This window comes from Salvelinus sp. IW2-2015, linkage group LG23 (assembly GCF_002910315.2).
Source record: "Salvelinus sp. IW2-2015 linkage group LG23, ASM291031v2, whole genome shotgun sequence".
Taxonomy (NCBI): Eukaryota; Metazoa; Chordata; class Actinopteri; order Salmoniformes; family Salmonidae; genus Salvelinus; species Salvelinus sp. IW2-2015.
In genome coordinates, this window is record NC_036863.1 from 21,055,842 (window position 1) to 21,071,150 (window position 15,309).

Below are 15,309 nucleotides of genomic sequence, written 5' to 3' on the forward strand. Positions count from 1 at the left end.
GGACTGTACTGACTCCATGGTTACAATCTAATCTAGCTTTGTGATCAGACCAGTGGCGGGCTAGATTTATGTGGACCGTGAAACCAAGCCCTAGGAAGAGCCTCAGGTAAAGCAGGTGGATATAACTCACAGGCTTTTATAGATTCTTTATCATCTACTTAGCATGGTCACCTGACAGAAATCCAATGGCCACTCTKCAAAGCACATTCCCCATTCCTACCTGATCAGACGGTGAAATGTAGTCTCCCTCTTGCGCCCTATATTCATTTCATGTATGACACTTGTCACACAGTTACTCCCGGCTGCTCTTTATGATCTTATTACTGCAAGCTGGAGCCACACACAAGGAGAGAGAGGGAGGGAAGCGAATAAAATGAGGAAGAGAATGAAGTGAAATGGATGAATTTGGAATGACTCAGCTGTAATTTTGATGGCAATGCAGTGGGCATTTCCTTAACTCTTTCTTTTTATAGCAGACATCTGAAAACTAAACTAACCCTAGGAAGCATAGTGCCATAGGCTATAGACCATAGTACCCCATGTGCTCTACTGGTCATTGTTCACAGTAGCAGTGGAATTACAACATACAGCACCAGGAGCAAGAAAAAGTCCTGACACTGACTTCTAACAAACAAGGTCAACCAGTCCACTGTAATGAGGCCGCTGGCCATGTGCTGTAGGGTCATGCCCCCATCATCAGCAGTCTGGACCACCACTGCCAGGTAGCCACCCACCAGGAGTGGATGTGACCCTAGGCCTATACAGTAATTAGAGACTGGCTGAAGGAGGAAACTGAGGTCAGGTCAAGTGGCTCTCCAGCAGCCACACACTGTAATACACATCACAGCTGAAAGTCTGAAGGCCACCATGATAGATACAGTAGACTGAGATGTAAATAAAGGCAATGTTGTTTGGCCACATGGCCATATCTGTATCTGTATCATGCTCTCCTCATAAACCTGATATGAATAAACATTGCGCTTAACAGACTCATTTCCCATTTTCTCTCACAGGTGTCATATTACAGACTAGGGATTGTAAAAATATTATGGAGTTGGCATTGTCTCCCCATCTGTCAGATCAAACATCTGGACTGGTGTAACGACCATTCACTGGGTGATGTGGTTACTGTGAGACAGACACATCACTGACGGATGGGACTACTTTCTGCACGTTGCTTCTCTCAATCCATATTGACATCCCCATTGTAGCATCTAAACTTGGGTTTGCCACATTAGCATCTGTGCCGTGCTAATAACTTGATGAGCATTTCTCCAAACCAGGCTATCTATTAATACTATCTGTTTCAGGGCTCCTCCTACAATCATCAGAGTGCTGTTGTGATTATTAAGTGTGTAATTCAATTTGAATCAGCTCCACTGCAGTCCAATGGGATATAATTGAGGCAAATAAATGAGCCTTTAATTATAATTATATTTAAAAAAAACAGCAGCAGGTAATGTCATTATTCTGTGGATTACTGCTAATTACGGTTGTGATGATGAGTAGAGAGAGGGGGGTGGAGAGGGATGGAGGGAATATGAGAATACTCGATTGAGCATGCTCCATTGACAATTCCGGAATTCCCTGTTCCAAGCATATTTTAATTACCATAGAGGAGTGCTCCATTGTGTCCTCTCATTCCCGGCTAATTCATTCCTTTCTCTCATGGTTTTTCTTGTGTAATTGATTAGGTTTGGTTTCCTAGAGAAGACAATGAGGATCGCTGTAGACTGCTGGTTGCGCTCCTGTACTGTACAGGGCTGGCTCACGAGACTGTATACACAACACACAATGCCATTTGGCCACAGTTCTCTAAATCTTGATTAAAGGTCTCCAGAGTGCACAGTGTGTGGTCTTGTGTACAGTATACAACTGCTATTGTACTTATGGTTTGTGTGACTATTCAGTATTACCCTAATTGTACTCACACAGGTGAAAACATTTGCTGTAACTGACAAGCTAACAATTCATGACATTATTCTGCCCCACAGTGGCGTCTTGCTCAACAAAAACTATCCACCTAGTGTGGAACTTGAAGCAGTTGAGTAACAACAACAATAGACAGGTAAACTTTGAATTGCATTACAGCAGGATTGGTAACAACACATCTGCCACACTTATGCTCAACACGGCGGCCCCTCAGGGGTGCATGCTCAGTCCCCTCCTGTACTCCCTGTTCACCCATGACTTCATGGCCAAGCATGACTCAACATGCTCAAGTTTGCTGATGACACAACAGTGGTAGGCCTGATTACCGACAACGATGAGACAGCCTATAGGGAGAAGGTCAGAGACAACCTCTCCCTCAATGTGATCAAGACAAAGGAGATGATCGAGGACTACAGGAAATGGAGGGCCGATCACGCCCCCAATCTCATTGACGGGGCTATAGTGGAGCAGGTTGAGAGATTCAAGTTCCTTGGTGTCCACATCACCAACGAACTATCATGGTCCAAACACACCAAGACAGTCGWGAAGAGGGCACGACAATGACTATTCCCCCTCAGGAGACTGAAAAGATTTGGCATGGGTCCTCAGATCCACAAAAAGTCCTTTAGCTGCACCATCGAGAGCATCCTGACTGGTTGCATCACCGCCTGGTATGGCAACTGCTCGGCCTCAGACCGCAAGGCACTACAGAGGGTAGTGCTTACGGCCCAGTACATCACTGGGGCCAAGCTACCTCCATCCAGGACATCTATACCAGGCAGAGGAAGGCCCTAAAAATTGGCAAAGACTTCAGCCAACCTAGTCATAGACTGTTCTTTCTGCTACCGCATGGCAAGCGGTAACGGAGAGCCAAGAACTAAGTCCAAAAGGCTTCTTAACATCTTCTACCCCCAAGCTACTCCTGAACAGCTAATCAAATGGCTACCCGGACTATTTGCATTGACCCCCCCCACCCCACCCCCATTTTTATGCTGCTGCTACTCTTTTTATGCTGCTGCTAATCTATGTACAGTCACTTTACCTCTACCTACATGTACATATTATCTCAATTACCTCGACTAACCTGTGCCCCTGCACACTGACTCTGTACCGGGAACCCCTGTATAGAACCTTGCTACTGTTATTTTATTGTTGATCTTCAATTATTTGTTATTTTTCTATTTTCTTCTTTTTACTTTTATTTTTTATTATATATTTTTTACTTCAGTTTATTTTAGGAAATACTTTCTTAACACTTATTTTTCATAAAACCACATTGTTGGTTAAGAGCTTTTAAGTAAGCATGTGACAAATACAATTTGATTTATTAAACAGCCAAATCAAGTGTCGATATCATAATACAGCCATGCAGTCTCTCGGGGGTCTCTCATTGGACAATAATCCATTCTGAGGGAGGCATCTCGAGGATCACAATCAAACTCACTTCCTACAATGCTCTTGTCAGAAATATTTCACTTGTGTTTTCCTCAAGTGTCAAGCTTTATATTTCCACTTCATTGCTTTCAGACACAGTTACACAACTCTGGCTTCATATAGAATCGCTCATCTTTGAGACCATCTTGAAGAGGTTACAGAACACTGTAATCAAGTTTTACCTGGCAGCACTGATTGAGCATTGTGTTAAAAAGAGAGACATGTAAAAAACAATCATATTTAATATAGCGATACGTGTATAAAACAATCAAATGTAATATTTGCCTCTAAAAGCCAATTTACAGCCACATTTAAGTCGCAGATTGCTTTGACGACATYAACATTTTTCCTTTTGCCTGCAATCAAAAGCTACAGTATATTCTTATCCCAAAGTTGCTAGTTTTGTTCACTGGATGCAGCACCTGTCGCTCTTGTGTAAAAAAAAATCCAATAATTTCAGGGGGTTGATTAGCTGTGATATGAGGGAAATCCAGATCTGTAAAAAGCTAGTGACAAATTGCTAAGTTAGCATGATTCCAAACACCTCCCCCATTACCCATTGGAAGCTGAGGGTTCCTGGATCACTGTTCACTGTAGATAGTGCAATAAAGGCCTAATGAAGGCAGTGAAAGCTCTATCATAGATTTCCAATGACCTCAGTTGGGCCAATTAAAGTTATATTCTCAGCATAATTATGGATTTTATTGGTTTGGACAGAAGTATTCATTTGGTAATGGCATGTGTCAGTTTTATAGGAATCTGGCCTCACTTCATCCTGCCTGATGGATGGAATGACAGAGGGAGAAGCTAGTAGCAGTTTGCCCAGGCCTGAGATCATTGGCTATATTTATTGATACATGTTGTTTGGCACGGTTTGGAGTGAACGCACAGACATGTACATGCACACACACAAGCAAGTACACAGACACAGGACACATGCATGTGCACACACACACACACACGCGTGCACATACATGCACTCACATTCACACGCGTACTGTATGCCTGCATGCCCGCCCACACGTACGCACAAAACACTTTCAGTACAACAGAGGCCTTTTTAGAATTAGGCTCTCGGTCTGATATTCACTTTTGAACACCTAAGTAAGCTCCACTCATTGCACTGGCGGCGTCATAGTTTTGACCACGGCATTTGTTCACCGATATCCCCTTACTTTCAATCAGAACTCTCAGCCAGAGTTCATTACCCCAGCCACCTCAGCTAAGCAGCGGGATGCAGAGAGAGAGGGAGGGAGGGAGAGGTACAGAGAGAGAGAGGGAGGGAGGGGTACAGAAAGAGAGGTGGTAGTAATGATGATTTGCCAGTTACTCCATTTATCTGCGGCCCTTTTTGACGGGGCTGCCCTGGGCCATAAGGTTCATCAAACGCCTTGGCAACCACAGTCCTCAGTAGAAAGGCCTTCTTAGTTCTTCTTAGGTAGTTCTTTACGAGTTTTAGAAAATAGATCTCTCTGCAGAAGCGACAGTTACAGGGATGGTAAAAACAGCTTGATTGCCATAGCAACATCAAGGAAACTGGGCAGAAAGGTGTGTACAGCAGTTCTTCAAGTACAGCAGTTCAGCATCATCTTCAATTGAGCCTCATTCTCCTTAATTGCCGTCCTCAACACATTACGGAAAGAGTAACTGTATAGGAAGCTCTGGGGACAGGTCGTCTGGATATTGGACAGCCAATAAATTGGCAGATGCAAACAGATTATCAACTTTAGCGGACAACCGTTCTTGAGGGCTTAAACAAAAAAAAACGGTTTGTGATTTCGTTCATACTGGTGAACCGGCGTTTGAGTTGTGTGGTTGCAATATCAACAGTCTCTTATCTCTGCTATATTTTGGCATGGATCATTCAAGACTACGTTTAAATTGTGTGCACCACAATGGACATATAATGCACAATGTCTCAGGAAAGACTTTCTGGGTTGGCAATACTCAGTATAGAAAACAGTCGGGCCACAACCTGGACCTACAGGCCGCGGTGAAAACATTTCAACAATAAATAGTGGCTGAATTTGTCCTGAAGTTGACTACTCTTTTCCTCATTGTTAAGCTATTTGATGTGTAAAATTCRTTAAAAAGTTTATAAATAGAAGCTAAAWAGCAYCTAAATTCTCAATACATCTATAGATAGTAAACTACAATGCATAATGAAACAATACCTAGAAAGCTAGTGTTTTGTGGATGGTCTGACTGTATTATCTGGTATTAATAGACTGGATTAACGCACAACAACTTTCTATCCAAGCTGGGTGAAAGCGCAAGGACCGCTCATGTCATGCAGGTTCAGGTAGGCTATACAGGACAGTTGTAAATTTTCAAAAATCTATTGGTAGATTATTATTATGCTGTTGCATCRAAAATTAATTTTACAATCTGTAATGTTTGAATTTCCAACTTTAATTACTGAACAAGTAATTATATTATTGCCACCAGCCAGCTGTCTAAATAAATGGCAGCATTGCGACACCATGTAATAGCTTCATGAAATGTTAGATTTAACATGATAAAATGATGACCAAATTGGCCTACCAATAAACATGTATCTATTATCCAAAGCAAAGCTATAGGCTAAATGCCCTGGCACCACAGAAAGCCTTTCATTGATTCAATGTCGCAATTTCAGCACCATGGACAGCGAATGGTAGTCCATACTTTGTGAGTGGCTGTCCACATCCTTTTTTTCTTCTAACTCAAATGACAATGTTATACAACAACAAAAAGTGACTGAATCTGTTCTTGTTTAACATGGTTGGATGATTTCTTCTAATCTAAATAATACAGACTCACACGTCCTCCCCTATAGAACTCTGACTCTCTTTTACGTCTTATAGTCTAATTTACCATAATTTATGTTGGGCTGGTCTTCAAATGCAAGTTATCCTGTGAAATGTATTAAATTGTTAGCTAGCCCTAAAATGCCAGCTTGTTTTTGCTAAATTTCAATTAATTGTAACATGATTACAGTGATATTAATCATTCATCCAAAAGTACACCACATTTTAGAGCTCTCAATTCAGCCTCTAAACACTTGAACAGTGTGAGTCCAGTCAAGTTTAAAACTGTTGTTCAATAAACTGCTTGTAGACTGTTGAGTATGATGTAGTGGTCCATTAACTCACCCGTCACCCGTAGCCTCTCTGCTCCCACCACCACCTCCTGGTCATCAGCAGAGAACAGTAGCTTCCCGGTGCTGGATTTCACCTCCAACATCTTCCCTTGTGCACGCACTCCACTGGATCCTGGACAGGGCAAAAGTTGTTAGGAAGAGTCAGTGAAGTTCAACAGGTGGCTCCTGTATGATAAACAAAGATAGACTTCTTGTATTTCAGAGATTCTTGCAAGTCAGGACAATCCTAATCCGACATGTAAACTTTATTTTTCTAATTGGATAAAAAAAATGTTCGCTTAAAAGTGACGTTTAGGTGAATTTTATAAGGGAAAATATTTGCTTTTGGAATTTTCTAATTATTTTCAAAATTATTAATTTCCATGTGGGCTCTATGCCCGGAAATGCCCTTGTCTGGAACAATGATCCAAATTTCAAACTCTCCCAAAAAGTTTTAAAAAAGGCAATAATGAATATTAACTGAAAAAGGATCTCATGTCGTTTCTTGCAACAGCTCTCTTTAACTTAAAAAAATATTCCTCTCAAAACTGCTTCCTAAAAAATATGTCAGGAGACTTGGTCAACTCAGTCAGATTTGTCTAAAATCCTAAATGAATCACGAAAGAGCTTGGTCAGCTACACCACATTGACCCCTTCTTCATGTCCACATTACATTGTGCAATGAGACAACTCATGGTCTGTAAAGTTCTTTACTTTTGATAGATTTAAAGAAACAATTTTAAAATCACCATTGTCACAACCATAAACTGTCAATGCCATCTGCATGATAGATTAAGATAAGATATGAACTTTGGTTCGAATATTTACATTTTTATTAGGTTTTAGAGTCATAAAGCAATTGAGGAAAAACAAAATTGTTACTTTGTATATCACTTGAATGAAGACCAAAAATGCTATTTTTGTCAACTCTGTAAACTCTGTCCGATCCAATCTTTCAGCACTACATCAGAGTGCTGAAAGATCTAATAGAATGTTTATATTTTCATTGGCGGTTTTCAAGTGAATAATTTTCAATATTTTACAAATATTTGTCTGTTTTGAATATTTGTTGTCTATGCCATCTTTGGCTTGTCAACTACGTCACTGATGGCTTAAGATCTATCTTTTTGTCAATATTGTAAAAATATTTTTATACACTACCGTTCAGAAGTTTGGGATCACTTAGAAATGTCCTTGTTTTTGAAAGAAAAGCCAATTTTTTGTCCATTAAAATAACATCAAATTGATCAGAAATACAGTGTAAACATTGTTAATGTTGCGAATGACTATCGTAGCTGGAAATGGATGATTTTTAATGGAATATCACAGGCGTACAGAGGTCCATTATCAGCAACCATCACTCCTGTGTTCCAATGGCACGTTATGTTCGCTAATCCAAGTTTATAATTTTAAAAGGCTAATTGAACATTAGAAAACCCTTTTGAAATTATGTTAGCACAGCTGAAAACTGTTGTGCTAGTTAAAGAAGCAATAAAACTGGCCATCTGTAGACTTGTTGAGTATCTGGAGCATCAGCATTTGTGGGTTCGATTACAGGCCTCAAAATGGCCAGAAACAAAGACCTTTCTCGGAAACTCGTCAGTCTATTCTTGTTCTGAGAAATTAAGGCTATTTCATGCGAGAAATCTCCAAGAAACTGAAGATCTCGTACACAGCTGTGTACTACTCCCTTCACAGAACAGAGCAAACTGKCTCTAACCATAATAGAAAGAGGAGTGGGAGGCCCCGGTGCACAACTGAGCAAGAGAACAAATACATTTGAGTGTCTAGTTTGAGAAATAGACGTCTCACAAGTCCTCAACTGGCAGCTTCATTAAATAGTACCCGCAAAACACCAGTCTCAACTTCAACAGTGAAGAGGCGATTACGGGATGCTGGACTTCTAGGCAGAGTTGCAAAGAAAAAGCCATATCTCAGAATGGCCAATAAAAGTAAAAGATTAAGCTAGGCAAAAGAACACAGACACTGGATAGAGAAACTCTGCCTACAAGGCCAGCATCCCGGAGTCGCCTCTTCACTGTTGACACAAGGAGCTGTCTGTATTGCAGAACTTTTGGTCAAGACCAGGCTCCCCGGTAGGAGTACTCTGGTGGGCCATATGGAGAAATGTTCTGCTCGCTTACTCGCACCCCTTTTCATGTCACCCTGCTGTGGGGAAACCAGTCCAAATCTCTCCGGGTCCTCATTGAATCTGGGGCCGATGAGAGTTTTTGGACGCCGAGCTGAACATCCCCACTCAGCCCCTCTCCATTCCCATGGATGTTAGAACGCTGGATGGGCGCTCCGTAGTTCGGGTCACCTATAACACCACTCCCATCAACCTACGTGTGTCAGGGAATCACAGCGAGACCATTCAATTCCTGCTAATCTCCGCCAATCCCACCACCTGGAGTCAGCAACTGGTATGGGTTGAGTATGCCCGCAACACCCTTCCTTGCTCCACCACGGGTCTCTCGCCCTTCCTTGGGATATCAGCCTCCGCCCACCCCTGAGCAAGAGGAGGATGTCAGCAATCCCTCTGCCCAGATGTTCATCCGCCGCTGTTGCCGTACCTGGAAGAGAGCCCGGGCCGCTCTGTTGAAGACCACTTCCAGGTATAGGCGACAAGTGGATCGCCACCGGACCCCTGCTCCACGCTATCGGCTCGGGCAGAGGGTATGGCTCTCCACCCGGGACCTGCCCCTCGGGGTGGAGTCCCGTATATTTTCCCCCCGATTCATCAGCCCGTTCACCATCTCTAGAGTCATTAGCCCCACTGCTGTCCGTCTTTTGTTACCCCGTACCCTCCGTATTCACCTACAGCCCTTTGTCTTCTGTTTCCAGGCCCACCCCTCCTCCCCGTATTGATGGCCATCCGGCGTACACGGTGAGACGCCTCCTGAGTGTTCGACCACGGAGCAGGGGTTTCCAGTAACTGGTGGACTGGGAGGGTTATGGCCCACAGGAGAGGTGCTGGGTCACCGCTAGAGACATCCTGGACCCAGCCCTCATCGCCAACTTCCACCGCCGGCACCCCGGTCAACCAGGTATCTGCCCAGGTAGGACGCCAGGTGGCACCCCTAGAAGGGGGGGTACTGTCACACCCTTATCTGTTTCACCGGTCTTTGTGATTGTCTCCACTCCCTCCAGGTGACGCCCATCTTCCCCATCATCCCCTGTGTATTTATACCCGTGTTCTCTGTTTGTCTGTGGCCAGTTCGTCTTGTTTGTCAAGTCAACCAGTGTTTTTGTTCTCAGCTCCTGCTTTTCCCAGTCTCTCTTTTTCTTGCCCTCCTGGTTTTGACCCTTTCCTATCCTGACTCTTAGCCCGCCTACCTGACCACTCTTCCTGCCCCTGACCCTGAGCCTGCCTGCCAACCTTTTCCATTTGCCCCTCTTCCGGATTATTGACCTCTGCCTACCCTGAACCTGAGCCTGCCTGCCGTCCGGTACCGTTGCCCCACCTCTGGTTTACTGACCCCTGCCTGCCTTGACCTGTCTATTGCCTGCCCCTGTTGGATTATTAAACCATTGTTAATCCGATGTTGTCTGCATCTGGGTCTTACCTTCATACCTGATATGATTTATGCAAAGAGACAATTACTGAACTATAACTACAGGCAAATATAACTAAGACAAACCAAAGCACACCAAAAAACACAGCCCCTACACCAAAACAAACTGTTATTTATAGTACAACAAGCAGCAGAGTAAAACAACTAATTGACTCTGATGATCCTGAAATGGTTTCATGTAGTGGCGAGGAACAAGCGATCTGAGCAGAGGGCGACTGACACCGTCACACAGACAATTGCTTCTGCTTTGCTGTGTCTAGAGTTGAGTCTCTAGCATACTGTATTCCTCTTACTCACTCATCCATTATCTTCGCCAGATAATCAACAGCCAGAAGGCAAATGTCACTGCAGTTAACATGGGAGAAGTGTTTGGCTGTAGGTGTACATGGATTGAAATATCTGTTATTTTTGTGTCTGCTGAATAGAACTCTAGTTCAAGTACATGGATTTGCATTACTGTGTACGGTGTCCATATTAGGACACACCCTCCATGGATGTGTGACTGTCTCCTGTTGTGTTGTATGATATTACCTGCAATAAGTTGTGTGACCAGCTGATTCTTTCCATTTAGGATATTGACGGACACATTTTTGGAGGATTGCAGGAACAGTGGGCTGCCCTATGGAGACAAAGCAGGTAAACAAACAATGCAATCGACAATACACAAACCCCCATGAGTGACCCTGGTGCTCAGCATGAGTGTGTAACTAGGACTGTATGTTTTATAGATCATTTCCATTTTCAACAGCCAATCTGGAATGCATATCACGTCTGAGGACTGGATCTGTCTTACTTGCCAGAGTAATTTTTCATGCTTCAGTCAACTTCTTAATTAAAGATAGCAGCCAGCCTTTGTGTTGTGCTTAAAGTCGGCAAGATAATGCATCTCATGTATATTTGAGATAATATGATGTCCCTCCATGCTTATCAAGGTTCCTAAGCAACACAGTAAATAAGCAAAATATTGATATTCCTGAATTGACATATCACTTTAACAATGTGGTTCAGCACATGAGATTCAAATTAATAGGTTCCATGGGAATATTGTTCATATAGTATATTAGGCCCCTCATGAATGAATTGAAAGTGTATTTCTGGCCTTCAAGACTATTTGTCCTACTACAGTATCATGCATACACACTGTATGTGTCTATTGGACTGCAGTAACCTTGATCCCCATGCCCCCTCTCATCCCTGTTAATACAGTATACAAGGAATTAACAGTCTCTCTGTAAGGTCTCATTAATATCACCTACTCAGACGAGAGAGAGAGAGAGAGAGAGAGAGAGAGAGAGAGAGAGAGAGAGAGAGAGAGAGAGAGAGAGAGAGGAGAGAGAGAGAGAGAGAGAGAGAGAGAGAGAGAGGAGAGAGAGAGAGAGAGAGAGAGAGAGAGAGAGAGAGAGAGAGAGAGAGAGAGAGAGAGAGAGAGAGAGAGAGAGAGAGAGAGAGAGAGAGAGAGACAGACTCCTTGCTTCGGGTGTTTTCTCTGTATCTCCCCTGGACTGGACAATTTATCTTCTCCCATTTTTCACCCCTATCAATAATTACTATTCCGCTCACCTCCACTGTGGCCGGCCTGCTCTCTCTCTCTTTGCTGGTGCGAGACAGATCAGATAAAGCCCCGCACATTATCAATCTATTCATCCAATGCATGCTCTGTGGTATTATTACTGCCAGGCAGAGTGTGAGTGAGCATCTATCGCTCCATCGCCTATGACATCACCTCTCTCTGATACTACTTTCCTTCGTAATTCTATGGTGGTGGAAGTGCAGTGGCAGTACTTACTGGTCTGGACTGAATTTCTTTGGCATACAGAGGTTGGAGAAACTCAGAGTCCCCCTCCAATTTCAGACCCTTCTCCGTTATTCTTAAATTGCCCATACCATCCTGTAGAGAAAGAGAGAAGGAATAGGATATGGTCAATATTTATTTGGGTATGAGTTGAGTTGATTCCATCTGTTGCTGATAAAACAAAGACATAAATATTCCATGTGTACATGGCTGTAACTACATATGAGGACACCGAGGTTTGTGCCTCGTACTAATTTTTTACACTGAACAAAAATATACACGCAACACGTAAAGTGTTTGTCCCATGTTTTATGTGCTGAAATTAAATATCCCAGAAATGTTCCATAYGCACAACAAGCTTATTTCTCTCAAATTACATGCACAAATGTGTTTACATTCCTGTTAGTGAGCATTCCTCCTTTGCCAAGATAATCCATCCACCTGACAGGTGTGGCATATCAAGAAGCTAATTGAACAGCATGATCATTACACAGGTGCACCTTGTGCTGGAGACAACAAAAGGCCACTCTAAAATGTGCAGTTTTGTCACACAACACAATTTAGCTGCTTTAAGCGTAGCTGAGAAGTAGCTCTTTTCTAAAAAATATTACATTTCTCCCTTGTGCTCACCAGAGATGTGGTGAATTGTAAACAAGTCTAGCTGTTAGGTCGCTAACTTATGTTTTGTTTTTTGTCAGCGCAACCTGTGATTTAAACTGGTATATGGAATGAGTTTGGCTGTGGATGTGTTCCGTGTGATGCTAGGGTGATGACGTTTGCATTGATCTTTTACAATAAAAGGTGAAATTTATGAATTAAGTTGTCAAGACCTTTATTTCCCATCAGTACAAAACATTGTTTAGATGGTTTTCAGACAACAATACTGTTTAGATGGATTTGTTGAATCATACGGTTCCAATTACATATTTGAGATGGTACGCTGCAAGGACCACTCAACAATGATCAGAAATATTTGATTGTACGCAAAGGGTTAAAGAAGGATTTTTTTGTGTGCCATTCAGAGGGTGAATAGGCAAGACAAAATATTTAAATGCCTTTGAACAGGGTATGGTAGTAGGTGCCAGGCACACCAGTATGTGTCAAGAACTGCAACCCTGCTGTATTTTTCATGGGTTGGGGGGGACATTTAAAAAAAAGTTTTAGCTCTATTACTACATTTCTATGCTTCCCGAACTCAAACCCTAGTTACATCGCTGAATTTTTATGCAAAATGCACACATATAATTAATTCATCCCATCCATACTTCTTTGGATGCAAACATTTTGATGTTGATCTTGATCTTGGCACCCGAGTGGCGCAGCGGTCTAAGGCACTGCATCTCAGCACAAGAGGCGTCACTACAGTCCCTGGTTTGAATCCAGGCTGAATCACATCCGGCCGTGATTGGGAGTTCCATAGGGCGGCGCACAATTGTCCCAGCGTCGTCTGCGTTTGGCCGGGGTAGGCCGTCATTATAAATAAGAATTTGTTCTTCACTGACCTGCCTAGTTAAATAAAGGATAATTGAATACAAAAAAAATAGATCAACAGAACTTTGACGATATAGGCATATATTGGCTAACTGCAGTACAGGTATAAATACCCCAATGACGGTCACTGAATAGTGGAACAGTGTTCACAAAACCCCTATCTGTTCCTGTGTGTTACTGAGTCATGTCAGACGAAAGGATATATTAAACAACAATGAAGTGAGCTTTGGAGACAAGAGAGGAGTTCACAGAGCGGCTTTGATTCCAACAAGTTTGACTTTGACCTTTTGCTTCCCCTGGTCAATAAATAAGCGTGGTGAATCACTGTGAAGATGAGTGCCTTGTCTGATAAGAGACAGGAGCTCTCTATCTCTTTCTATCCCTCCATGTGATCATGAGGAGAAACCGAGCCTCTTTGTTTTCCAACATCTTTGATCCTGAGGAGTTCTGAGGAGCATTCCCAAATGGAGATCAAGACTTGAGCAATCCTTCTGTATCTGAATGCTTTAAAACGCCTTCTCGCCTCTACCCAACACTTTCTACTTCCTCTATTAGAATTCTGTCAAGATAGTGAGAAGTTTAAAGTAAGTGAGACCTGAACGTGGCGTGAATATGTATCTCTTTCCTGTAGAACCATAGGAGATGATATTGCTGCTAAATGTAAGTACCATAGACACTTTGAAGAAGATAATAGCCTATTTGACAACAAGTGATATATATTTTGCCACTCTGCAGTATTTCCCCCTTTGCTCCATAGGGGAAAGTGTCTTCATCATCAGATTCAACCACTGACTCACATTAAAGACGCTGATTCACTCTTTCCTGATTTTACTGTAATAATATGGACTCGTTACCCCCGTAGCTCTTCCATTTCATAAACTATCTGAATAGTTGAAAATATAATCACTTCTTCATCCTTCATCTCTCCCTCTGTTACAAAAACTCACATCCTCTGAGATAGAGCATCTGAGCTTTGCTGTAGCGACGGCACTGGGTAGGAACTCTGGGTAGGAAACTCAAATTCCACAGATTTTGTGAGGCTTGCATACCTCTCCCAAAAGAGCTCAATGTGAGAGTAACACAGCTAACAAAAAACGTCCACAGAACGAAAAGGGAGAGTTTTTCATCAGGTTTCCATTTGGTTTGCATGATATACTCCAAACGTTATTCCAATGCTTTAATGGGTAAGCAAAATGTTCAACAAATGTCCCCCTGGGGGGGATTGTTTTGGGACAAAACAGATGAAAGGTCTTAACACCCTGGACATCACTTGGACAATTTGAAGTGAGAGAGCCATAATCCCTTACCTACTGTAGTGTTACGCCAACTACTTCTTCATGACTGTGTTTGGGGATAGGAGTGCTACAGCCAGCACCCTCTGTCTCTCTGTCTCTCTCCTTCCCTTTTCCTCTCTCTCCTCCCTCTCTCTCTCTCTCCCTCATTCCCCCTCTCTCAGCCCCCCCCACCCCCTCTATCGCTCTCTTCTGAGTGAGTGGTATGGTGCGGAGTGTTGCGGTGCAGCCGGGGAGGACAGGCAGGACGCATGTCATGAATAATGCAGAGAGGCGTTCGTTGTCAGAGGGGCCCCATAACACTCAGGTGTGTCTTCTCCGCTCTCCTCTTTTTCCTCTACTCAACTCTCCTCTCCCCGCTCCACACTGCTCCGGTCTGTCGGAAGTCAACAAACCTCCACTTGCATGCCAGAGTTTATGCAGCATCAAGGAGTAAATTGATTTCCACTCGAAACACCCAGGCACGACTGTCACTGCTCTGGGAGCTTAATATTAATTGTGGGCCCGAGAATGTGGGATGTTGCTTGTGTGGCTTGTGTGTAGCTTGTATGTTTAGTATGTGTGTGCGTGCATGTGTGCATGCATGTGTGCATGCCTGCCTGCCTTTCTGCCTGTGTGGGTGTGTTTGCGACAGTGGACCTGGCTAAGATATAGATTTCATCTCTTGATGTG

General features: G+C 43.0%; 1 protein-coding gene across 1 annotated transcript in view; it reads right to left on the reverse strand.

Annotated features, from left to right (window-relative positions):
- LOC111950091 (delta-sarcoglycan-like) overlaps positions 1-15,309 on the reverse strand; it is a 100,667-nt gene that overhangs the window by 31,791 nt on the left and 53,567 nt on the right. Inside the window, exons 3-5 of the mRNA XM_023967444.2 lie at positions 11,849-11,950; positions 10,594-10,681; positions 6,501-6,620 (exon numbers count right to left, since the gene is read on the reverse strand). Of these exons, the coding sequence (XP_023823212.1) occupies positions 6,501-6,620; positions 10,594-10,681; positions 11,849-11,950 (310 nt within the window). The remainder of the gene's footprint in view (positions 1-6,500; positions 6,621-10,593; positions 10,682-11,848; positions 11,951-15,309) is intronic.